This window comes from Juglans regia, chromosome 7 (assembly GCF_001411555.2).
Source record: "Juglans regia cultivar Chandler chromosome 7, Walnut 2.0, whole genome shotgun sequence".
Taxonomy (NCBI): Eukaryota; Viridiplantae; Streptophyta; class Magnoliopsida; order Fagales; family Juglandaceae; genus Juglans; species Juglans regia.
Window position 1 is genome coordinate 37,520,213 of NC_049907.1, and position 27,768 is coordinate 37,547,980.

The 27,768-nt window shown below is 36.2% G+C and overlaps 1 protein-coding gene across 2 annotated transcripts; it reads left to right on the top strand.

The window, feature by feature from the left end:
• The first annotated feature begins 770 nt into the window (after positions 1-770).
• On the top strand, positions 771-27,236 carry LOC109014345 (BAG-associated GRAM protein 1-like). Of its 2 annotated transcripts, XM_018996773.2 has the most exons (19): positions 871-1,536; positions 5,411-5,479; positions 5,610-5,707; positions 6,422-6,497; positions 10,630-10,758; positions 10,862-10,908; positions 12,312-12,435; positions 12,544-12,660; positions 17,617-17,646; positions 17,779-17,878; positions 19,141-19,247; positions 21,133-21,276; positions 21,391-21,495; positions 23,320-23,466; positions 23,763-23,816; positions 24,733-24,796; positions 26,670-26,731; positions 26,881-27,015; positions 27,143-27,236. In XM_018996773.2, exons 1-18 carry the CDS (start codon positions 1,363-1,365, stop codon positions 26,995-26,997), a joined length of 1,764 nt encoding a protein of 587 aa, XP_018852318.1. In that variant the 5' UTR covers positions 871-1,362; the 3' UTR covers positions 26,998-27,015; positions 27,143-27,236. The 2 variants fall into 2 exon arrangements, with proteins under 2 accessions (XP_035548191.1, XP_018852318.1); XM_035692298.1 differs by having other exon boundaries at positions 771-1,536; positions 26,881-27,236.
• Positions 27,237-27,768: the final 532 nt, after the last annotated feature.

Here is a 27,768-nt window from a genome sequence, read left to right on the forward strand (position 1 = left end):
GTAACTTTTTTTTTCTAAAAACTTTTTATTTTTATTTTTTAATTAAAAAAAACTATGTCAACATTGATATACGATTTGATACACCAAACTGCTTGTAACTAACAAAGCTCATTCAGAATATAAGTAGATATGCTGATGGAAATTGTACTCAGCTTTGATCAACAAGATTATTAATATGAAAAAGTCAATTCATAATCTATTTTTTTATTATTCTCTTATCATTCTATAATACGATATTAGATGATAAATTTACAGATAGAATATAATAAATAATTTCTAATAATTTAATGCCACATCATAGAATGATGAAAATTAGAAAGATGAATAGTATTTCTCTATTAATATTATATATATATTTTTAAAAAACACAAGTTCTATATAATTTGTTTAAAAATATTTACATACTTTAAGACTATAAATATAATTTATTTTAAAAAAATAGCTTAAGAAAAGTTAGATTTTTTTACGTGAATTTCAAACGCTAAAATTAATATAAGATTGTATTTGGTTCAACTCAACTAAAACGAAAAATTGATAGCACTCACTATTTTTGTAACTTTTCATAAAACGGTTAAATTTTAATTTATTTTATATATTTTAATTTAAAAATTTAAACTCATCGTTAAAAAGTTAAATTTATCTTAATAGAATTCATAAAATATTACTATTTATAATTTAACTCAACATTCAAATGAAGTCTAAAACACGGTTACTATACAAATTATTTATTTTAATAACTATATAAATTACTTATTTTTATTTTTTTAAGAATAGTGGTACACGTATCACAGGTAACGAAACACTGTTTTTTTGTCCCTCGACTTTAGAATCTAGATTCAACGATGAACAAAAGAGTTCATCCACCTAACGAAATACTGTTCTTTTGTCCCTCGACTTTAGATTCAACGATGAAAAAAAGATTTCATCCATGAAAAGAAACGATGAAAAAGAGACTGTTGCAAATGCATGCGCGAGATCTTCCCACGCGTTGATACTATTCATATTCAAAGATTCCCTCCCCTCCCAAAACAACCCCTCCCGATCCCTCAAAATTTCGATACGCACCGAGTGGGTGTCGCCGTTATTTCGTTACGGACTGAATGGTAGTTCGGCCATCGAAAGTACTACGATCAATTGTCAACCTCCATGCCCCCCGCTCCAACGGTCCAACCTCGACGTCTCTCACTCGTTCAATGAGTCGGAAGTGCTCCTCTCCTTGAAAACTCTCCTTGTCGATGGCCTTCCCGATCCCTCATACCCTATCAATTTTCTACAAGAAACCCTAGAAGTCCCCTTCGGTTTCTGATTAGTTCCTTTTCGTTTCACTCCGGGGTTTCTTACCATTCTCGGCTCGGGGTGATAATGATCGAGAGGGCTCTCGATATTTTTGTCCCCTCATGCTGGGAGATCAAGGTCACGGTGTCCGCTTCGGTTTTCGTGATCTTCGCTTACTTGTTCTTTACGTACCGGAGCGAGGGTCATCCAGCACTCGCCGACAGCAATTTGCCGAATTCTGGCGGCACTGATAAAGACAAGGTCAATTCCTGTCAATTCTAACGTTCTTTTTTTTTTTTTTTTGCATGCGAATGTACTTTTATTGCCAATTGCGGCAAGTTTTTCTTTCTTCTGTGTATTCTTAGTAAGAAATGCCACGGGCAACGATGATGAGGTCAATTTGAGTTATTTTTTCTATTCTTAGTGTGAAGTAGTGTGACTGTTTGAGAATTAATGGGTTTGAGGGTAAAAAATGTGGCCGATTCATGTGAGGTTAACAATCTGGTGTTATTCTTAAATATGTTAGAGCAGTTATATAAATGGTGTTTTGCATACACGATAAGGTTTAGTTTTGCTCAGGTACTTTTGTTGGGTGCTGAGAAGATGTTGGAAATGAGAAAATTATACATTTAATATTTTGACTTCTTGATCACGTGGAAATGAAATGCTCCAATTTTGAGTTAGTGAATTCAAGATTTTTCTACGTGTACTCTTGCCATTTTGCATTTTTATTTGTGTTTATCTGAAGTTATCAGTTTACAAGTCCTTTTCTTTTATTGAAATTACCAAATGCATTAATGTAGCACTTGCGTTTATTTAAAATGTGTATTTTTGGAAGGTGCTATTCTTGTTCATGAAGAGTGTTCGTTTGTCTGGGTGCAGTTTTGATTCAGAATTTTGTTTTTGTCTCCTTTTGTATGTACAGCTTTAATCTTTCTTTATTGCTTACGTAATTGTTGTTGTTGTTGTTTTTTTTTTTTTTTTTGATAAGTAAATAAATATTATTAATCAACAAATAGGCATAGCCCAATACTTACACAGAAAGTATGCCCTATCTAAGTAGGCACAATAGAGACAAGAAAATCATGTAGATCCATGCCATCAAAATCAACAGCAATGGCCCAAATACATAAAGTTCTAATAAAAAAAACTTTTAGTTCTTCTAGCGATCTCTCCTTGTCTTCAAAAGCCCATTCATTGCGCTCCTGCCACAAACACCATATGACACATATGGGGACCATCTTCCACACAACTTTAATCTGTTGAATGTCTCTTAGATTTGTTCAGCTGGCTAGAACTGCCACCACTGTCTCAGGCATCACCCAAGCCAAGTCTAGTCTACTAAACACTTCATTCCATAACACCCTAGCTGTCTCACAATGTAAAAGGAGGTGGTTCACCGACTCACCCCCTTTCCTACACATACAACACCAATCTGCGATGATCACCTTCCGTTTCCTCAAATTATTGATTGTGAGGATCATACCCAATGAAGCTGTCCACATGAAGAAGGCTGCTTTGGGTGGTGCCTTATGTCTCCATAGCCTTCTCCATGGAAACTGAATATTGGGCTCTTGTGTGAGGAACTTGTAGTAAGAGCGAACCGAGAAAGAGCCTTTACGTGCTTGTGTCCACCACAACCTATCTTTTTGTTGATTTCTCGGTTTTATATAGTATAAGAGGCTGAAAAATTCTTCAAAACTGCTAATTTCCCAATCTTGTGCCGCTCGACTAAAATTGATATTCCATTGAATTTGCTCCCCCGCTATCACCATGGCTTCAGCCACTGAAGCATATTTGGCACTTGCAAACCAAAAAAGTGAAGGAAATACATCCTGTAGAGCACTGTTACCACACCAAATATCACTCCAGAATTTAATCCTGGAACCCACTCTCACAAGAAATCTAGTTTGTCCAGTGAATACCTCCCATCCTCTTCTTATATGTTTCCATAACCCCACTCTGTAAGCCCCTCTCACTTCTTTAGTGCACCATCCCCCCCATAATCCTCCATATTTGCTCTCAACCACCAGCTTCCATAGGGATTCGGGTTCCTTATTGTATCTCAATAACCGCTTGTCAAGTAGCGCCCGATTAAAAATTCTCATGTTTCTCATACCCAATCCACCATTGGAGATAGGGCGACACACCTTCTCCCACTTGACGAAGTGGAATTTGAACTCCTCTCCCACACCACTCCACAAGAAATCATGTTGAAGTTTCTCAATTCGAACAACCACGCTTGCCGGGATAGGGAAAAGAGATAAAAAATAAGTAGGTAAATTAGATAATGTACTCTTAATTAAGGTAATTCTACCACCTTTTGACAGGTACATTCTCTTCCATCCTGCCAGCCTCCGTTCTACCTTCTCAATCACTGTGTCCCATAACGAAGACGCTCTCGAGGTAGCCCCCAATGGGAGCCCAAGGTAAGTCATAGGGAGAGAGGCAATCTTACACCCCAGAGTGTTAGCCAACCATCTTATGGGTTGAACTTCTCCAATTGGCACCATCTCTGATTATTAAAATTCACCTTCAACTCGGACGCTGCTTCAAAGGAAAGGAGAAGAGCCTTCAGTGCTTGAACTTGGTTTAGGTCTGCCTCACAAAATATAAGTGTGTCATCTGCAAAAAGCAAATGAGAAATATTACTAATTCCCCTCTCCGGGGTACCAACCGAGAAGCCAACCACGAAACCATTGGTAACTATTGCTGATGTCATTCTACTTAGCACCTCCATCTTTTATCAAAACTAAGAATTTTACCGTTGATATGCACCAGTAGATCCACGACCGTCACCTCTCCCCAAAACCACACCTCCCAAGAAGATAAAGAAAGAAATCCTAGTTAACGTGATCATACGCCTTCTCCATGTCTAGCTTGCAAATTATACCTGTAGTGCCAGCTTTCAGTCTACTGTCAAGGCATTCATTGGCAATAAGAACGGCATCTAGAATTTGTCTACCCTTTACAAATGGATTTTGGGGTTTTGTAATTATCTTCCCCAATACCTCACCTAGACGGTTTGCAAGCACTTTGGAGATTATCTTATAAACCCCACATACTAAGCTAATAGGCCGAAACTCCTTAATCTCCGTAGCCCCAACCTTCTTTGGTATCAAAGCAATAAAAGTGGCCTTAAGGCTTTTTTCAAATTTTCCAGCTGAGAAGAACTCTTGAAACACTTTCATTAGATCATCCTTTAACACGTCCCAACATGTTTGAAAGAAACCCATAAAGAAACTATCGGGACCTGGTGCCTTGTCTTTAACAATTTTCCTTACCACTTCGTAAACCTCCGCCTCCTCAAAAGGCCTCTCCAATCGACAAACATCATGTGGCCCAATGGTATCAAAATCAAGCCCATCAAGCGTAGGCCTCCATCCAATCTGTTCGGAGAGTAGTTGCTCATAGAAATCAACTACATGATTGTGAATCACCTGTTGTTCCCTGCAATCCACTCCATCAATTCTCAGCATCTCAATGTTGTTGTTTCTTCTATGAGAGTTGGCTATTCGGTGGAAAAACTTCGTGCAACGATCTCCTTCCTTTAACCACAATACTCTTGATTTTTGACGCCAAGAGGTCTCGTCTAATAAGATAATCCTCTCAAGCTCTGCCACCAACCCTATCTTCCGAGCTACTTCTTCTTGTGTAAGAGGTCGGTCCTCTTGTAACCTCTCTAATGCCTAAATCTCCAACCCCTTGCTTTTCTTGCGTTCCCCTACGTCACCAAAAGACTGCATGTTCCAAAGCTTTAAATATTTTTTTAGAGCTTTCAATTTACCCGCAAAGATGAAGCTAGGGGTCCCTTGCATCTGATATGATGCCCACCACTGTCCAACCCTATCCACAAAACCTTCAGATTTCAGTCACATATTTTCAAATTTGAAATACCTACGCCTTCGTTGGATTCCACCACAATCTAGCATGATAGGCCAATGATCCGATGTTGTTATTGTTGTTATTCTTCTTGTCATTATATATATATATATATGGTTTTTATAGTCATGCCAATCTGTTCAAAGTTTATGTTGTCTTTACATACCAATAGTGCATACATACGTTTATCCTGCTGGTTACAGTCTATATGTATGTGTGTCATGGATTAATTTTTAACTTGTTTGACGTGCAGTTCTGCCCTTATTTTGTAGATGGGCCAATTGAAAGGTATCCTCAAACTAATTTTCCATACTTAATCAAGGTACATAAGATCTTGTGATCCTGTTTGGCTCTTGTGCTTATTTCCATTAGTGTTTACATTGGATTCAATTGGATGGACTGAGTCTTCTCTTTCTTGTTGAAAATGAGATGGTTTGTGCTGTATTTTTCAGTTGGAATTGTTGGCAGCTAAGAATCTCATTGGTGCAAACCTAAATGGCACATCAGATCCTTATGCTATCATTACTTGCGGTACAGAGAAGCGGTTCAGGTTACCTTGATCTTTTCCCCTACTTTGCACATGTATTGATGTTGTTGGTTTAGCTGAATTCTGACATTTATGTTTAACAGCCTTATACTGGTCAAATATGATCGAAAATACTGATGTAACTCTCTGTAACTTTGTGTTTAAGTCAATAACGTACTTAATGAGACGTGATATTATCTAGAGTAATCTTAGCTTAATTATCAGGAATAGAGTTTACTACGTAGGTAGGGTTAGGGTTCCTAAGGTTTTTGGTTACTCTTCTAATGTTTAGAACTTTGGGTTTTTAGGGTTTCTGGATATTATCACTTTTCTAAGGTAAGGAATTATATAGTTGGAAAATTCTAGGGCAGTATGTAGGTGGAATCTTTGTGTCATATAGTTCATAGGTGTTAGATATGCCTATCCTTTTTCTTTCCTTTGACGTTAGCAGATTTATGTAACTAGTTGTTGGACTTTAATGCAGAGTTGAGTAATTGGAAGCGGCATATTGAGTGCTTATCAGTCCTTATAAGTAATTGTAGTTAAGAGAAGATGAGCTGACCTATAGTATCCTTTTCTCGCTAAAAGTAAAATAGTTTTTTTTTTACTGAAATGTCCTTTCTTCACGTTCTTTCATTTATTTTTTTAAGAGCCAGATTTATTGCTTAATCTTATATGGGATTGCGTAGATCTATTGTATCTACTACGATCTTATTTCATTTGTTGTCACCGGTGCAGTTCCATGGTTCCTGGTTCAAGAAATCCCATGTGGGGAGAGGAGTTCAATTTTTCTGTTGATGAGCTTCCTGTTCAGGTAGTATACCTTTACAACTACTACCACTACTACTACTCTTTTTCAGTTTTGTTCCTACATTAATATGCATGTTCATTTTCATTCAAAGTAGGCATGCTTCTCCCCACCTGGCCTCTTTGAGGTCTGGGCATAGAGACTCTACCTGGCATCCTTTCCCCTTCTCTGCCATGGGTGACAAATTCAGTCTATCGACATTACTATAACTAGAGTTATCACGATTTTTAGGCCTTGTCTAAGGCTGGGGTGGCTTTATCCCTTTTTCAACTTGTTTAGGCAGTTAGTTGATTGTGTATTTGGGTTCTATCCCTTTGCAGTTTTATTTGAACTTATATTTATAAATATATTTGTTTATTGTACTTCAATATCTTTGAAATACAGATATTGTACTTCAATATCTTTGAAATACTTATAAAAAAAATATATATATATATATCTTTGAAATTTTCTTTTTCTTACCTGAAGTTCTCAATAGATGAGTAAGCAATATTGTTAGACCCTTTTATTTAGTTATTTTGTTGCTCAAAATGCTGGGTTGTGTAACTTTTGACTTGGAACGATGATCAAAGTAGATATTTGATCCCTCACTGTTGGACTATCAGATCTGTGTATATGATTTGAAGGAAGAAAGATAATTAAAAGTTGTTTTTTGTATATGTTAGCATATATGTCTCTGTTGACATTCCTAGTGTCATTATCTAGGTTCGGCATATGAAATTGATCTTTCCCCTACTGGATGACATATTGGTTATTTTTAATCTTCCCATGTCAAGGAAGAAAGAGAATGCATATTTTTCTTTTGGTTATGTTAACATATACTGATGTGTTTGGTTTATTCACATACGATGGGGGTATGAACAGATTTTAACTCCACTTGATGATACATTAATGTGTTCTTCATTTTCTAATGCACTAATATGCCTGGTCATTTTTTCAAAGTAGGCATGCATTTGATTAAAAACTGATAGCTAACTTGTACATTTTTTTCTATTGAAGTTATGCACTGACAATTTATTCTCATAAAATACTGTTGCGGTAAGACAGTATGGTTCAGAACACATATTTTTGGCTTTTCTGAGACTAGGGTGAGTTTATACACCATTTGAGTCAAGACTTGTGTTATTGATCTTTAATCAAGTATCTAACCTAATTTAACCTGATTTGAACTGGATTTTAAACAGATCTGAATTTTAAAGAACCCAAACCTGGATAAGAAATAACCTGAGATAAGGTAACTCCTTACTCTGTTTCTAAACAGCCTTCTTGCTTTCCTCCCACAACTGATTGACAATGGGAGTTTTCTTCAACCCGTACATTAATGATGGCCTATTGGCAGCATTTTCTGCAAGTAATATAGACAATCATTGATTGCAAACACCTGCAACCATAAGAGGGTCAACGGAGCCAACCAACACTAATTTACAGAGGAACCAAACCAGCAACCATCACACTTTTGGTGACTGAAGAAACAAAAACAAACATTGTATTTTGAAGAAGAGAGTTTTTCTGTTTTGAATCTAAGGGATTATGGATTTATACCCTGAAAAAACGACGTATTCCTAATGAGAGGCATCACAGTACTTATCCACTCTCTCATTGTTCAAAATTATATATTCTAGAAGAATAATATGATAGAGTAGTATATTGTTATGTAGTACGCTTCTTACAGGAATGACCTCTAACAATCAACATCTCAGTTATATGCTTCATAGAAGCTGTTAATTAATTAGTTAATTGCTTTTTTGTACTTGGGTTTTATCTGTTTTCAATTGTAATATTTTGTTGTGCTTCATTGTCTTTGGAAATTTTTTTCCCTTAGTGTATTCTCTGATAAATTAGTAACAGCCTTGGAGCTTTTTGTTTTGTTCAAAGGGGTTGCCCGTTGATAAACTTTCTAACTTAGGTGAAGGGAGGAGTTCCTCCTAGGTCTCTGGTATGGGGCCAAGATCCTTAAAATTTTCTACAGATACTATTTTCATAGTTTTCCAAGTTAGTGGAAGTTGAGTTATTTATGTTACCTCTGTTATGACTCAGGGAAGCACCTAGCCACATTTGCACCATATACCAAAAGAATAGTTAAAATTACAATTATTTTTATAAGTAATTGAGATTACAATTGAAACTCCTAAAATTACTTTTGAAGCCAAATCCTGCTTGGTAAACAATCAATGTGGAGCTTAGCACCTATGTAACGCCATCTCAATTCCCCCTAAATGTGGGACCTAATCACAATTTGAGGTATCACAATTTTTTTTTTTGACAAGTTAAAAGAGATTTTATTAATGTAAGTAGTTAGGCATAACCCAAGTATACAGGAAGTATACAAATGGAAACACCTAAATACAAGCTATGAACTAGGAACTAGCAAAGTCTAAAAAAGAAGCATTTAAAATATCCCCATTCAGTACAAGAGTAGAGTTTTCGCCCAAAAGCAAACAGGTCAAAAGAAAAACTCTCTAAATTCTCCCAACGAAGGTTCTCTGTCATCAAAACAGCGTCCATTCCTTTCTAGCCATAAGCACCACATTAAACATAGAGGAATCATCTTCCAAATATCTGCAATATGATGGCTTCCCATTATATCATTTCCAACAAGCCAATAGATCCACCACTCTCTTGGGCATCACCCAAGCTACACCTGACCTGCTGAAAATCTCATCCCAAATAGTCTTTGCCACCTCACAATGCAGAAACAAATGATCAACTGACTCCCCATCTTTTTTGCACAAGTAATACTAGTCCATGCAAATTATATCGCGCTTCCTCAAATTATCCTTTGTCAGGATCTTCCCAAGTGACACCAACCAGCAAAAAAAAGCAACTTTAGTCGGAACCTTGGATCTCCAAATACACTTCCAAGGGAATTGGTTGACACAATGGCATGTCAGCACTTTATAATAAGAACGAACAGAAAAATTGAATTTCCAGCATGTTGCCACAGCGTTCTATCATCTCCTCCCTGCACCATTTTTATGTCATACAATCTACTGAAAAAGGCAGTAACAATTGACACTTCCCAATCATGAACATCTCTAATAAATCTCATATTCCATTGGGGAATATTATTGGAAAATGATACAGAATCAGCTACAATGGCGTCTTTATCCCTTGCCATTCTAAAAAGGGAAGGAAAAGCATTCTTGAGTGCCAAATCCCCACACCAACGATCATGCCAAAAGTGAATCCTATCTCCTCCAACCTTAAACAAAATGTGGTTAGCAAATTCCCCCCACCCATTCTGTATGTACTTCCACAAGCTCACACCATACACACTTCTAACTACATTAGAACTCCAACTCCCCCAAGCCCTCCTCACAATTTTCCTCACTCAAATTCATAATGTCCTTGTCAAGGCCTGCCGCCTCACATTTGTTGCAATACTTAATCATAAGAATAGGTGTTACTAAGTTGTTTTTTTTTTTATCAGTAAGCAAGATTTTTTTTTTGGTCATAAGAATAGGTAAGAGCCCAAGTATACGGGACATATACAAGAGCAACGTCTGAGCGTGCTAGTTTAGTGATACAAGGAATTCATGAAAAGTCATGCCATGAAAATCAATTACAATTGATCATTGGGGTAAAGTATTGAAAAAGAAATTCCTAAACTCATCCATTGACTGCTCTTGATCTTCAAAACTTCTTTCATTCCTTTCTCTCCAAATAGACCACCATAAACATATTGGAACCATCTTCCATAATGATACAATCTGAGAGTTTCCCTGAATGCCTCTCCAAGAAGCTAGGAGGTAAAAAAAAGAAGAAGCTAGGAGGTCAATTTCCCTTCTCGGCATCACCCAAGCTAATCCTATCTGAGCAAAGACTTTATTCCACAATGTCATTTTTATATCGTTTGTTGATTTTGATATCATTTGTTATGATCTAGGGAACTTCTAGTCACATATATACTATATCCTGAAAGGGCTTGTCGAAACTAAAACTGATTTTTTTTAATTACTTATGAAACCCAATTCACATAGTAAACAAATAATATGAGACAAGACCTGTGCAAGTCAATATTTCATCCTTCAATGTTTGACATTTGATACGTATGTTAACATAGATCACTTTGTTGAGATTAAGGATTTCTTAAAGTTGTTTCATACATGAAGCTTATTTTTTCCTTACTGGCGAGCAGATTAATGTGACAATATATGATTGGGATATAGTTTGGAAAAGTGCTGTTCTTGGTTCTGTGACTGTTCCAATTGAAAGTGAAGGTCAAACTGGTACAGTGTGGTATAAATTGGATAGCCCATCAGGACAGGTATCTTTGTTTTTGTTGGTTCTATTTATTTTATTTTCATGGCATCCTTTATCTTTGATTATTCCTTATAGAGACCGATAAAATTCTAGTATTTGCTTGTCAGGTTTGTCTCCATATTAAAACAATAAAATTGGCAGTAAATTCTTCCAGGTAGCTTTTTTGTTATATTATTTTTTTTTATTTTTGCCTCTAATTAGATTGTTTAGCTCGTTAACCCCCTCTCCCTGCTCTGTGTACTCATGTATACATATGACAAATGCAAATTAGACAACATATTTATACATCTTTTTGTGTACACATTAAGTGGATCTAATTTTATGTGTATATATATTGTGTATATGGCTTTGTGTTTATGCTGAGTATCCTGATTTTAATTTTATGTGTATATATATTGTGTTGTCAAAATTGTTCTTTTCTGCCTTAAAGAAAGCCCTTAGATGATAGATACATTATATGTATATATATATATATATATATATATGGGTAGTGCTAGTGTGCTGTCTAGCTTTGACCGCTAGTCGTGCCCACTAGTACAAATTTCACTTTTTATTTTTTATTTTTATTTTTTTTCTTTACATTTTTTTAACATTTTTAAATATTTTTAAAAAATAAAAAATACACTTATACACTAATAGTCACTTCCTTAATCAGTAAGTAAAAGAAAAAAATTAAAAATAAATAAATGCATGAGCGGTCAAAATGAATGGGCAAAATGAGGCTGCATAGTAGCATTATTCATATATATAATACACACACACACACTTAACCAAACTTAGAACATTTTTATTTGTCTACACTTTGTTATTGTTGATTTTATGACACAATCTAGGCAGATATAAGCACATGAACTTTTTTATTTTATTTTTTTGATGCAATATAGGGCCTAAGCCCTAGCACATGATTGTGTTGGTGCATGTGCATATCCATTTGTGGGTATTGCATTCTACTTGACTCTGTACTTATTTTTAGTAATAATATTGTAACTTTTATCTTTATAATTTTGTACCTAATTAGGTGCATTTTCTTGTATACTTCCTGTGTACTTGGGCTATGTCTATTTTTGTATTAATAAAATCTCTTTCAATTATAAAAAAAACTTGGATCTTCATAATTCTTTTGTTATGCTTGGACATGACAAATTTCTATGCTTCCTATTTCACTTTTCATATTGAGTTTCTGGGGAGGGTCCTTTATTTATTTATTTATTTTATTTTTATTTTTTTGATGTTGGGGAACCTCTCCAAAGCAGGGCCCTTCAGACCCAGCCTTGTAGAGAATATCCCAGTCCCGTACACCTCACCCTCGAAAGTTTCTCTACACGGAATTAGTTAAATCGCTGGCTTTTCACCAGGGGGTATGGCCCCAAATGATTGTTTGCACGCATGAGGTGTTGAACCTTGGACCTTGAAAGAAGTGATACCCCACAACCAAGGCTTTGGCCACTTGGGCCAACCCCTTTGAATTATTATTTATTATTGGTGTTATTATATTTGGCATTGGTTTCTAATGATTATAATTCATATGCCCTAATTACTGAGATTTTTTACTGTTAGGGCTATGGATGGGTATGCTGGAGCTAATGCTCAAAGAAGGATTTCCTTAGATAAACAAGGGCTGACAGTGGTTCACCAAAAGCTGCAGCCTCTTCAAACAATATTTAATCTCCCTGCAGATGAGGCAAGTTGCATAAACTCTGTTGTTGTGGCAATGTTAATCTCCTGAAGTTTCAAATAGCACCTCTTTGTATGAGAGTTACATGCCTAACAAACTGAGTTATTGTTTCAGGTTGTCAAGCATAGTTATTCTTGTGCACTTGAGCGGTCATTCTTGTATCATGGTCGAATGTATGTCTCTGCATGGCGCATTTGCTTCCATTCAAATGTTTTTTCTAAGCAGATGAAGGTTAGCCGGCCATTTTTCTTTCCTAATATTGTACCAGCAAATTATTTCATTTAAGGAATCAATAAAGTTTCACTAGTGAGATTTGATTTTATGAGCTCAGATAACAAATCAACTTGTCACTTTCAATGTGCTCGACTTGTTTGATTAACTTGAGATTTGGGTCACAAATTTGTGTATAGATTTGGCTCAGCTTATGAGTTTTATGTACTCTGCACATGACAGAGCAGGATACGGGACAAATACTATTCTGTCATCATAGATACTAGTTGAAAATGAGTGGCTTGATTTATTTGGCACATGACAATGGCATAGCTTCATCCAGCTTTTCACAGAGTGAAGTGACACAGTCTGTATGTTACATTAATTACTGTTGAGTATTTAGTCTTACATTAATTTTTATTTGCATTAGGAAGTTTCTGGTATATTTAATTTCTGTACTTATTCTCCGTCTGTACGTATTCTCTTGTGGGTCCTCATGTTTGTACGTAACCCCAGCTCCGGTGCTTCTCGCCGGAGTTAATCTTTTTTCTCAGTCTAATTCCTTTCTCACCAGCGCTTCTCACTCCTTTTTTATGAAGGTGGGTGGATAGTAGATACAACATCCGTATCACCAAAAGAAGCAGGATGGTTAAGTTTATCTCTTTAAGTGGGTCGTCGGCTCTATGGGTGGCAAAGGTGATCAAGGAATGCCTAGACTTTTTCGACGTGAAGCATTTTTCAGAAAAATGGGGATGGATAGTGGAGTCCTCACCATTTAACGTCAAGTTAATGCTAGGGGTTGCTTTTTTGCAACTAGCAGAATTCGGGAATGGCAGGAGAAGGGGTTTGTTGGTGATCTTTGAAGGTTTGAAGGGCAGGGAATGGGGATGGGGATGGGGATGGGAAGGATTTGTATATAACATTCGATTGCTTGCTAGCGTCAAAGCCCTTGTTTTTGAGTATGCAAATAGAGGGCGGGATCCTCCCAAAGGTGCTAACGGTGTGCAGGACCCTTCCAAAGCTCGTGGAGGGGAGTCTGGTAGTGGGAAGAAGGTGGAGAGGTCCTTCCTCCAAATGGTGCCTCGTTGAGGTCACTGGCGCGGTTTCCGGCAGAGAGCAGTTCTGTTGTGGTGGGCAGGAATCGGAGTACGGATTCGGATGTAGAGGTAGGAGTTAGAAGACGACAATGCCTGTAGGCTTTCTCCATCAGTGGACTTTTGTCATTTAGTGCAGTCTGGCAAGGGTGGTGGGGGAACACTGACGGGTGCTCGAAGGTTGGAAAAGTGGAAGGGGTACTATGGGCTGTCAGAGCTCAGCTGGTGGGAGTCATGGGGAATGTTAGAGACTTGATGTATAAAGTAGATATGGGCTTGGGTCTAGTTATGGGTTTGGGTGTTGGGTGTTGGGTTGCCTGGGCATGTGGGGAAGCTAAAGGAAACATAGGCTGCGTTGATGGGCTGGATGTGAGAGGGATGAAATCTGGTGGATGGGGCCCAATTAGCGGGGGCCAAGTAAACTAAAACCCGTTCATCTTGAGTGGCGGGCTAAAGCAAGCTCAGGCCATGTTAATGGGCTGGGCCCGAGTACCACTTAGCTGGAAGGGTAGAAGTCTAGTGGGCCGGGCCTGCACACTAGGGGCCCGATTCCTTCACCAGTCCACTTTGAGTGGAGGGTTGATCAGACCATCGCGGGTTTGAGGCTTCTTGAAGGGGGACACTCAGGCTTGCTGGCGGTTGCTTTGGGCACCTCGTCACGACCCGTCATAGAAAGGGTCGCCGGTCGCTAGCGACACCTCATCTTTAAACATGGCGCAGTTCCCGATTGTGGTAAGGGGGTACATTAGATGCAACGAGACCACCATTTCAGTTGGGTTGGCTCAGAATGAGGCTTTTGTTTGTCCTCAGGCCGTCGACAACTCACCGTCGACTCAGAAATGGTCACTGGTTGCCGGAAACCTCTAGGTTCACAACGAGGAGCAATTTACGGCCTTAGAAGGGGTGAATAGATGTGAAGAGATGACGACTTCAGCTGGGTTGGCTAGGATTGGAGCTTCTATCTATCCTCAGGGCAACGATGGCTCCTCATGACTTTTTGATTGCCTTTAGTCATCTCCTTATGATGTTGCTGAAGTTATGGGCCCATTTTCAATTGTCGATGAGGGCCCTTCTAGGGTCTTGTGTACTTTGGAAGAAGAGTATGGGTCTCATTCAGAAGATGAGGTGCTTTCGGTTGATGGGGTGGATGGGTCTGAATTGCAGTTGGTTTGCAAGGAGTTTGGGGTTGGTGTCTCTTTAAACAAATCGAAGGACTCTGGGGATGAGCCTAGCCCCATCTGTTTTTTGCCTCTAGCGTCTTTAAGGGTTGGTTTACAGTCAGATTGGGTTCTTCAAAATGTAGAGGAAATTTGCAATTGTGTAGGGATTTCTTGCGAAGGTTTTGAGGATTAGTTTAAAGCCCTTCTTATCGCCATTGAAGCAGGAAATCCCTTTTAGCTAGATCTGCTTCTAAAAAAGAAAGGGAGCTTAAGAGACTTTCTTGTACCATTAATTACGACACAAGGGAAGGAAGTGCCAGTAGGGGGAGGCACAATGATAAGGCGAATCTTGGTGTTTTATGAAGTCCAAGATTCTTTCATGGAATGTTCAAGGGCAAAATGATCAAAGCAAGCACCTCTAGGTAAAGAATCTGATTCGTAAATGGAAGGTTGATGTAATTTGCTTGCAAGAGACGGAGTTGAAGATAGTTGATAGAAATATACTAAGAAGTTTGTGGGTTGCTCTTATACGGTATGGGTCTCTCTTGCTTCCAAAGGTGCCTTAGGAGGTATTATAGTGATGTGGGATAAGAGAGCTGTTAATTTGATGGAGGAGTATGTCGGCGAATTTTTGGTGGCTTGTTCTTTCAAGAATGTGGAAGATGGTTTTGGGTGGGGCTTTGCTGGAGTATATGGGCCAAATGTTGACAGTAATAGAAGTTTCCTTTGGGATGAGATTGTTGGCTTGTGTAGTTGGTGGGATGGCCTGTGGTGTATTGGAGGGGACTTTAACATCACTCGATTTCCGAGTGAAAGGTCAAGGGACTCTAGTATTGGCTTCGCCATGGCTAACTTCTCAACTCTAATTTTTGAGCTGGATTTGGTTGATCTTCCCCTCTCTGGGGGAGACTTCACTTGGTCTAATGGGAGGGCTTGGTTTAGATTGGATAGATTTAGAATATCTGATAAGTGTTGAGAATATTTGCGAATAGTTATGAGTAGAGATTGAAGTGGGTTTGTGGGTCCCATTGAGAGTATTTTGAGTTGTTTGGATGTATGAAGTATGTTGAATTGTTGACTTTTAGATAGATAATTGAAAAAGGTGTGGGTTCCATCAATAATTGATTTTTTTTTTAATGATGATTTTATTTATATGTAATAGTGATAAATATTATAGTGATTTTATTTTTTATTTATATATAATAGTGATAAATATTATAGTGATTTTTGGAGAGACTTTGGTATGAAGATGGTTCACTGTGTTTGGCATGTGGAGTATTTTCATCCGTACGAGAATACTTGGAAAGTGTTGAGATATCTTTGCTACCCAAACGTAGCTTATTCTCTCCTTCTTGGGAGGCTCACTTCCCTAACTTATGCCAAAAACGCCTCCCTAGGCGATGTTCTGATAATTTTCCCCTCTTGTTGGATTGTGGGGGTCTTCATGAGGGGCGGAGATATTTTAAATTCGAAAACATGTGGCTGAAAGTAGATGGGTTTATAGACAAGGTTAGATGTGACTAGTTTTATTGACTTCTATGCTGTTTTTCACAGCGCTTAGCTTGTAATTAGGTTCATCTCTTGTATACTTTCTGTTTATTTGGGCCTTGCTTAATTATGTGGATCAATAAAATTCTTCTTACTTATAAAAAAAATAAAAAATAAAAAAATTCTGTTCTATAAATGTTAGGAGACAAATGTATTTTTAGAACTTAAGATTTCTAAAATCACTTCTGGTCCATTGGCTCCTATTATGGGCTTTTGTTATGTTATTAGTTTTTTTTTTCATGGTTTTGTAAGTAATTAGTTTTGACCTAGGTAGTTGAAGCTCAAAAAATCCAAGTCCGGTTTGGATTGGGTTTAAGTTTTTGTTTTTTCTACTATATATATCTATGCAATGCTCACAATTGAATAAGCAGCAAGTTTAATGAGTTCTCCAATAATTATTCTGTGTAATGCAATTGTTTCTGAGGTGTGATTTGGAAAAAAAAATCTCTCTGTATGTTTAGGGAATTAGGTGTGATACTTGGATTTATCTTCTTCTTGTCTTCTAATGGTATTCCATCAAGTTCGAGGCAAGACCAAATCTGAATTGTCAACTATAAAATTTAAATATTTAAACCCCCCAAACCACCCATCCATCAAATAACTCCCAAACAAGTGCAAAACCCAAAAAGTGTCCCAGATCACCTCTATCTTTTTTCAAATGAATATCATCATTTAGTGACCTTTTTCTTCACCGGCTATTTGCCAACTTCTCAGAAATCCATAGCGTTGACCTTGCTTTTATTTTATATCAAGCTCTTGGATCTGCTAGGCATTTATTACCACAAAGCTTCATGGAAGCTAGTGGCATGATCCTGAGGTTGAAATTGTAGCCTATACCAATATAATCCAATCTACCAGGTGAAGTGAGCAAAGAAGCTAGGATATTTGTTATTCAGACTCCAGGAACAATTGCTTATTTACTGCTTTTTATAATCTGTCTGTTATCTACTTTCATTTTATTTTTTATCAGTAAATAAGAATTTTATTAAAATAGGCGAAGTCTGTTATCTACTCTTATATCAAGCAATGTTAATGGTCTTCCTTCTTAATCTTACGTTATCAATTGCTTAATTTTACTAAATATATGACTAATCATTTAATTTGAAGGTTGTAAATGCAATGTTAGAAGAATACATTATTCATGCTAGCCATGTGTTTCTATTTACATTTGACAGGTGATTATACCATTTAAAGATATAGATGAGGTATGCTTTCTCTCCCTCTCTCCCCCCCCCCCCCCCCCCTCCCTTCCTCTTGATAAAATTATTTAATGGTACAAAATGCTCATTTGATATGTAAATTTATTTTTCCTTTTTCCTTTTTTCCCACCTATGAAGATACGAAGGAGTCAACATGCATTCATTAATCCTGCTATAACAATTATTCTTCGCATGGGTGCTGGTGGACATGGTGTGCCTCCTTTGGGAAGCCCTGATGGTCAGTGATTAGTTATGAATGCATGAAGGCGTTATATATAATTTATGTATATATATTAAAAAAAATAAGATGAAGATGCTGAAATATCTGTTTTATGGATCATAGTTTTCTCTTTCTCTTGAAAGAAATTATGATATTTTTAGTGATGTGATGGATTTAGGTATTTTGTGGGTTGTTTGTCAAATTATAATATGGTGCTAGAGTGGTCCATCAACTGAATACACTACTGATGCATGTTAGTTATTGGCGTGGTTTTTCATATTGAACTATAAATATAATAATCGATATTGCTTGTTTAGAACTTGCTCAAATGACAGTTTTGGTGGCTCTTTTGGGGATGCCCATGTTGATGGCATTATCCACACATAAGAGTGGGCTTATTTTTAGTATTTCAAAATACTGAAAACTAGTCCACTCATGAAAGAAACTTTATGATTTTCTTAAGGACATGATCTCCGTTGAAATGTTGTAAAAATTTGTATGATTGAGAAACTGTACTTTGAAGGTGACTTCTTTACGGTCTACATTTCAGCAGGTTGCAGTCTTCTGCATGAGCTTAAAGTTTCTGATACAGTGGAGTGCAAGAAGAATTCCCTTGTTAAATGTGGAAAAAGATAGGAAAAGGCTATGCCTGAAATTTTAGTTTCTTGTATTCAGGAGAATTGAACAATATCTGTTCACAAAAATAGGAATATAGCTGATTTTAGTGCTGACTAAATGCTTTTATACATTGCTCCCCTCATGTTTCTCACGTAAATTATTATCCTTAGTGAGTTTTCTTACATTGAATCTTTGTTATTTGAAGTCAATTAGCCATGCACTTTTACATGGCGCAGATTTTAGGACTATGCTTTCATTTTAGCTTTTAGGGTTGTGTGTCGATTGTATGTTTCCTTCCTAATCTTTAATTTTCTTCTTTCAGCTTGTAATTAATAATGAATCATTTCATAAGATTCACTCAATAGACCTCAGTTACATGCAGCTTCTGAAAAAGTGCCTCTTCCAGTTAAAATCTTGATTGCATGTAAGATCTACAGTGTTTATGAACTATATTGCTTTCTTCCTGATTGTCCCTCTAATCACATTTGCACTTGTGCAACTAGCATTGATAATGTAAAACTTTAAGCATTTCGTTTGGTAACCCTACCACCAGTTTAAGCATTTAGGAAAACACCCATCATTGAAGGTTTTGATCCTTTTTCATATAATTTGGTCTCTTAAGATGTGTTTATATGGCTTTCATTTTTCTTTGCCATTTTCAGGGAGAGTCAGATATAAATTTGCATCATTTTGGAACAGGAATCATGCATTAAGAGCTTTACAGTGTGCAGCGAAGAACTTCCATGTCATGATAGAAGCTGAGAAAAAGGTCGGTCTTGTGCTTTATAAGTTCTCTATATCCTCTATTAAAAGGATTTGCATGTGCAAGAGCTTAGTCATCTTGTTGACTTTACAGCAGATGGAGCCTGATTTGAAATTTGAAGAAAGGAGTAAACATCATTTAATTAATGTTAAAAGGTCTTGGGCGATGTTCATTAGGGGCTATTTATTATGGGCCAGGTGTTTTCTCTTGTATACACCCAGTGTACTTGGTTACGCCTATTAACATTAATACATTTTTACTTATAAAAAAATTAATGTTAAAAGGAATATATGCCCATTTTACTAACAGCCGTACATTATTTAGTGTGATGTTTTGGTTTTGTACAATACCCTGACCGCGGTTTTATAATAGGAGGCTCTTCAAATTTGTTAGGCTTTGTGGATATCTCATTTTGGCATGTGCTCAATTCCAAAATAAATGACATAAACCATGAAAAGCTTTACTCCTTATGTAGTTTTAGATGGATCTAATGAAGATTGTATGTTATAGACTATTGATGAAACATGCTGAAATAGAATTTCTGTTCCTTTGTGCTTATTAATTACTTTTGTTACTAAATCACTAGTACATATTTGCAGGAATCATACGATTGTCTGACGTTGGTAGTTTCTTAACCTTTGATTGATAACTTTTGCAGTACTTTGAAACTTAGAACTGGTTTTGGTTTTGAAGGTTAATAAGGCTAAGGAACCAAACAAGCAAAAAGAGAAAGGTCACTGAGTCTAAATTGTTAATCTATCATGCTTAACATAAACTCAATCTTGTATCTGTCTCGTTGACTTGGGCTATGCCTATTTCTCATCAATAAAATCCTTATTGAATGATCAAAAGGATTAAAACATAAACTCAATTTTCATAATATATGACCAGTGAGAGCTGCATTCCATAGTCCAAAATGTGCTGAAGGTCAGGCACTCTATGATTTATATGGGAAAGGATTATAGAAAGAGCTCTTTTTCTATCGATATTTGGAAACTTCTCCCTCTCGAGTCCTCATTCCTCCGTGTTTTTATTTTCTTAGAAGTAGTTATTTCTGATTCCAAGTTATTTTCTTTTTAATTGAAATGTGAGGGTAAAAAGTGGAGTTAGCATTTGAACTCAAGATTACTGCTCTAATACATTGTTATATCACAATCTGTCCTAAAAGTTAATTGATAGGAAGAGGTGAATTTAGTTACTTAATTTAGATTCTAGCTGCACTCAATTTTCATGTTCCAGTTAAAATTATATGTGATGAACTTTGCTATCCAGTGATAATTTAGGCCCCGTTTGGATGTTGAGATGGTCTCAACCCATCCCATCCCATCCCATCTCAACATCCAAACACCAATCAAATGCAAACATTTTTCAATTTCAAAATTTCATCTAATTATTACCTAATCATTATGATTTTCCCAAACTTCCAAACAAAACACAAAAAACAATTCAAACTTTCTCAAATCCCAAAACAAAAATAATATTAAAAGATTATATTCTAACAATACTTTTAACTTTATAATATTTTTATTCAACTTTTTATCTTTCCTTTCCCAAAACCCCAAAACCCCATAAAACATCTTAACTCAAATAGTTTGTAACTGGATAAGGATACATCTTAGAAGTTATTGAATAGTATACTGATTGAGGGTTATTTATTAAAAAAGATTTGTTGAGGGCTCACTGGTTATAATTTATACAGAGAATCTTAGGTGGAAAGTGTTGTGGATTTTTTCCAAATATTTATAATGCAGTGCCCTTTTAGTTAATAATTGCCTTCCCTGTTCTCTTTATTTCGCTGAAGCTGGATTTCTTTTTGTTTGCCTTCAAATTTTATACTTTTAACTATATGCTGCTTGAATGGTACATGTGATCTCATGTTACTGTTATATAGGAGAAGGCAGAGTCAGCTCTGCGATCACACAGCAGCTCTGTTAGAGGAAGTGGAACACATGCTAAAATTCCAGAAGATAGTGTTCTGAAAACTGGAAAGCTTCAATCTTTTATTAAGGAAGAAGTTTTAGTCCATATATTAAATGTATGCATTGTTTCTACTCTCACCCCTTAGATTTAGCTCATCTTAGTATACTTATTAAAAAAAATTAGCTCATCTTAGTATTATTAGCATGCAATTAACTTATCTTCCATACAGGATGTTTACCCATGCACAGCTGAGCAGTTCTTTAATATATTGTTGAATGACGATTCAAAATTTACAAACGAGTATCATACAGCTCGGAAGGATACTAATCTTGTTGTAAGTAACAAGTTAGCTTATGTTCATCATCCTTTTTGTTTATTAGTAATATAGAATTGGGTTGATTAGATTTGATTACCGTATCATGATGCATTTGTAATCATCCTAAGAGACATTATGTTGTATTTTGAGGACCCATTTTTTATTATTTTTCCCCCCGTCTGATTTTTAGACGGAATGGCGGAGCAATGAAATTTTCTTGTCTTCATTTGCTTGAATATCCACCAATCACTGAATTACGTATTGTTACATGTCTGTTTATATTCTAGCACATCCTGAAATGTGTAGGAAAGGTTAACTAATATGACTTGTGAGTGCATACAAGTCCTAAGGCTTTGCAGTACGCAATTTTCATCTGCAGGATGCACTTGAGCATGATCTGAATGATTATTTTTTTTATAAACAAATCTTATTAGTAAAATTGGGCCAAGTACATGGGACGCATGCAAGAGTGACACCTATTGATGACCGTCTGGTCTCTCAATGAATTAAACGGGCTTTGCCTAGCTTACTTTTTTATGTGACCTACTTGAACATGAACCTCAAAGGAATCAAGTTGGCCTTGCCTCGAGGAAAGAGTTAACCTATAAGCTGAGTTTGCCAGTTCAGAGATGAAAGTGCAAGTCAAATCAAATCAGTTGTGACAAAAGTTAGATGTTTTATTTTATTCTTGCTTTTAATAAGAAATTAATTATGAAATGAACTTATTCTATATGCAGCAAAACAGCGAAATGGGCATCATTTGTGTACACCTCTTTACATTGTCTGCCATTGAGCTTTAAGAGTATCCTGTTTTTCTACCGATAATTCAATTCCAAAATTTGGCCCGTGTTAGAATAGTTAACATGTGAGGATTGTTTTCTTTTACCTGATGTGCATGTCTTATAAAAAAGTTTTTCTCTAAAACCCAAAGCGCATTTGGTTTTATATCATCTCAATGCACATTGGTCTATGTGCAAATGAAGTCATTGGCTGAATCCCGAAGGGTTAAACACCTGAGTTTTAACATGTTAATCCCTTTTTGTCACTACAAAAAGTCATAATTCCTTTTGAATCTTTTGAAATTATATAGTTTTCTCATTGCCCTCTCCAATTACTCCTTGGATTTATATTATATTATATTATATTATATTATATTATATTTTATTTATATTTATATTTATATTTTTTAATTTATAAATTCTTAAGTAGGCATTAATTTATTGTTATATCATTTCTCATATTGCAATTATCTATCTTATATTCTGGTTTCTCAGACAGTAATTCCAATTAAACTTAATTGCCTAATATCCTGAACCGAAGGTGTAGATGGCCTTCTCTGTCTTGAAATCTGACTTTTATGTGGAGATGTCATTTTCTCATAATTCTGCACCAAACCACTCAGATTTACTGATAATACACATTCTTAGAATGCTTCAAGTTGGTTTTTGTCACATTTGATTGCTTTTAGCATTTCAGCCTAGATGACTAAAGCTTTAGTTCCTTGAATGGAACTCCTGTCTACATAGTACATTGTGTTGTTTTATTCCCATGCAAGGTTGAACAGAAAAACTTTAGCCTCCAATTGCAGCTGGTCCGATATTCATGTATCCATATTAACGAATGGATTGATTGCAAACTTGGATGCATTTTTGAGCTATGATCAGGACCTCTAGTGGACTGGGTGTGGGGACTTCCTGAAGCAATGTTCCTTTGACCCTAGGCTACTGGAGTTTAAGCTAGTCTTAAGTAATTAAGTGCTGCTTTGGAGACTTTTGACCCTAGGAGTTTGTCTCCAATTTCTGTTGACCTGAGATTTCATTCTTGCTCTTATCCCTTCTCCAGGTGGGACAGTGGCATGCTGCAGATGAATATGATGGTCAAATCAGAGAGATAAAGTTCAGATCCCTTTGTAGCAGTCCGATGTGCCCGCCAGATACAGCCATGACAGAGTACCAGCATGCTTTTCTATTGCCAGACAAGAAATTGCTGGTAATGCATGTATCTTTCTCCTGTCTGCAACATACTTAGTTGTTTTGTCATCATCACCACCATAACCATATTTACTTTTCCTATAATTTAGCAGAGGTTAAATCATCCATTCAATTCCATGGTGCATGAGTTGTATTTTTCTGAAAATAATTTGCAACTTTCTTTCTCATTTCTGAAGCCTATCTTTGTTGGCTGCAGTAGCCATACTCCGGCATTGTTGATTTTCTATATCTTCGTATGCTCATTATTTTGTCTCCAATTTATTGAACAATGATGAGAATTTTGCTTTCTTGTAGGTGTTTGAGACTGTGCAACAGGCACATGATGTTCCATTCGGATCCTGCTTTGAGGTATAACAATTAGCCAACGCTTCTTCAGGTTGTCCTTGGTTAGGATTTTTCCTAGAGAGGTTTTCCAACCAAAGAAAGCAACAACCTTGAAGGCACCTTACTTCTCCATATCCACTTCTAAGAATAAGGATTATGGTTTTTGCGTGAAAAAACCTTGTACATAGATCGAACAATGAACTTTTCATTCCCAAAATGAATCTAAATCATCCTATCCATCTCATCCCTACCAATACTTGTAGCATACAGCAAGCTGAACCGATAGGAAATAGCACTAATTTTTCCCAGTCCCACACAGCTCTAAGAAAACTCACGTTCCACTGTGGAGAGCCACTAGAGCTGTCCAAAAGATTCACCACCGAAGCGTTCTGATTATGGGCAATCTGCAAGAGGACTGCGATTGAAACCTTAAGAGCCATGCTACCACACCAAGTGCCATGCCAAAAACTGACCCAGAAACCCTTGCCAACCACAAAACTAACGTGTTTGGAAAAATCCCCAAGCCACTCCTAATGTATTTCCACAACTCCACACCATGTGCACCTCTCACTTCTTTAGAACACCAACCCCCAAAGCACTCCCGTATTTGGAGTCAATCACAGCCCTCCACAATCTCCCCTTCCTGTTGGTAGTGCCATAACCATTTCTCTAAAAGGGCTTTATTGTGGCAAACTAGGAATTCGACACAAAAAGCTAAATAGGAGACCTAGTATCAGTTAATTGTTAAGATTTATCGTGACAATTACTTCAACTTGACAGTAGACTAGGGGTATTTAGCATAAAAGCTTTTGGCAATTAAACATCCTTTTGTTTGTCTCAATAAAGTTGTGCCTTGTAAAAGAAACTGTTGGTTGATTTCTTTGTGCTATGTTTCTTTATCTGCTTTATAGGGGACATTAATTTGTTGGTTTTGCATCAGGTCCACTGTAGATGGTGGGTGGAGACAAATGCTGAAAACTTGGTTACTATTGATATAAAAGCGGGTAAGTATTGGATTGCCTCCCATTTCTTTCTTTCATTGCCACTGACATCTTGTAATAATTCATTGCTACCTTAGCCAATTGTGATCTATGATCACTCAGTCCAAAATGTGGTATGGTTTCAGTTAACTAATATTGTTGTTTCAGATATATCCTTCTTTTGCTTCCCCATCTACTCTTTATAAAATCCAATGAGGGAAGATAATATTAAAATCTTAAATAAAGTTTCAGATTTCTTGGCAACACCATGGTCAAATACGAAGACTTTGACTAAAGGCTACTTATCGTATTCTAATTTATTGTTAAACAATTTTTTTATGTTATCTAAGCTGGCTAAGCTCATAGTTACCATGGAGATATATGAACTTACTAATGAACAGATATGTGTACCTCGCTCTCAGTTGGGCTGCAATCAAGTAGAGTCAAACCGAATAATAAATGTTTAAACTTTCTTTAATTTTTTTTCGCACTCTCGGTTCATATATTTTTTTAACAAGTTAGAGTTTATTTATGAGCTGTTTGATTAATTTATTATTTTCTCAAATAAACTAAATACCTTTGCAAAAACGTTATACGTTTTTAAAATTTCATGTTAGTCTTTAGTTACTTAATTATAGTCAAACTTATATTGTTCAAGTTCATTGGATAAATTATATTTATGAACTTAGAAAAACTGTCTTTGTAATAAATCATATATATTTTTCTATTTATAAATATTATATATATATATATCTATATTGTATCTCATGACCTTGTGTATAAATTTAGATAATTCAATTTTGGATTTTTATGAGTATCTTTTTTAGTTTATATATAAACGTATACATAGAAAAATATAAATGTCTATTACAAGAGTCGCATTCATAAGGATTTAAACAACAGCCATCACATTATGAAGATGGTTCTCTCTCATCTTTTAAATGATAAAATTCTCGTTAGAGATTTAGATATAATAGAAAAGAAAGTTTATGAACTTATACGAGTTTATATGAGTTGAGCTTAAATTTATACTAGTTAAGGGCTCTGTGGAAATTTGGGAGGGTTTATCTTGGAGATGATTAATTGGCAGTCCACAAATTGCAGCAGTGTGAAAGATGATCTATACTTAGCTTATGTGGTGTATTTGAAGGAAGGAAATGAAAAAATTTTTGAGGACTGATAAATGATGTTGGAGGAGCTGAAATTTTTAAGTTTCAATGCTCTCATCTTTTGAGCTGCTGCTTTAGACTTTCATGGGCTTAACTTTCACAATTTTCTTGTATATTTTCCCATTTCTAGATAGGTATTTCTCTTGTATACATTTTGTGCACTTTTTTTGCCTTTTGCTCTTTTGCATGATATTTATTAGTCATAAAAAAATAGATTAGTAAAATTGAATCCGAGTCAAGTTTGGTTTGCAAAGTTGTTCACTATCTGTCCTTGATTGTTCCAGAAACTCAAGTGTTTTTCCCCTTCTATTCATAATTTATAGGTGCATCCACTGGCTCTTGAGCTGGGTTTTATGGTTATTATAGTTATCACCATCACCATTACCATTCTTATTATCATTATACTTTTAAGCATCTGCACTCTTTTGTATTTCAACTGGTTAACCAGTTCACTTCATCCCCATAATATGTTAACCTACGGAATATCTATTTTCAGAGTTTTTTTTTTTATAAAGGTGCCATAGATCAAAATGTAGCTCTGCATATGGGTTTGCATGAATTTGCAGATCTTGTAGCATTCTATGGCAAGATTTAGGTGCTTCTAGTTTATATGCCTTAGTTTAACATAAAGCATTTTTGCCACTATTCAGGAAGTTAGTTTTTTTTTTTTTTTTTTTTTTAAGTAAAGGAAATTAATTTTTAATAGAACTGAGGGGTAACTTTGGCAGGTGTTCACTTTAAGAAATGGTGTTTGATGCAATCCAAGATAAAGTCGGGGGCTATCAACGAGGTTGGTACATATCTGATTGAATTTTCTCTAGGGCTTTTCATGATCGGTCATAATTGTGCATTCTGTCTTTCAGTATGTGAGTGGATTTTAGCTGTAGCTGTCAATGATGACATGTTTGGTATTTACATAAATTTTACATGGATGTGTAGTGCAAGATAGGGGTGGGAAAGATGTTAGAGTCGGCCCGTTTGCATATCAAGTCAATTACTTCTGGTGGGACGGACAATACCCCTTCCTCTCTTCCTGTCCCCCAACAAAGCAGCTAATATTTTCAGTGACCCCAGGTTGGGTTTCCTATTTACTCGTCCATAGTTTTTGTTGTTTTATCATTTATGAACAGTAACATATACATCAAGCTCCCAAGGCCCTTGTGATGGCAATAGGTGTTCATCTTCTGTATTCTTAATGCAGTGCACCCTGGCTCTTTTGGAGAGAACTGGCGATGATGTATGTTTGTGTAATTCACTTCTATTTAATGATCAAATCTCAGTTTTCTGAAACATAATCGTACGTTTTGAGTTGGGGCCACATGCCCTTCCCTTTCAGAAAAGACCTGCTGACTGAGTTGGCATTGCTGATATAGCTTTGATAAAGTTTTAACAGGCTTTACAGTAAAGTTAGGCATAGTTATTAGGTCTGAGATTCCTACTTTTTACTCTTTCCTGAAAAGATCAATGAAAGAACGGAAAAAACAACCGTTTTGAACTTGGAACTAGTCACCACACTCCACAAGTGAAAGCTAAAGGATTTGTGGCGAAGTACTGAAGTCAATATGTAGGCAGAAAAAGATCTTTAGCTGAAAAAGGCCATTTTTAGTGAAATACCGAATTAAATGGTTATGAATTTTTCCCTGTTGTAAATTTCCAGTGCGATTGCAATTTGCCCATCCCAAACCTTGGAAAATTACGTGCATGGTATGGGCTATTAGTTGGAGTTCATAGATTATTATGAGAGTTCATATATGAGAAATAGGCAGGTGCTAGGGGTTTATGGCTGATTGACCAAGTTCTAAATCATTTTGGGATATTTTAATTTAG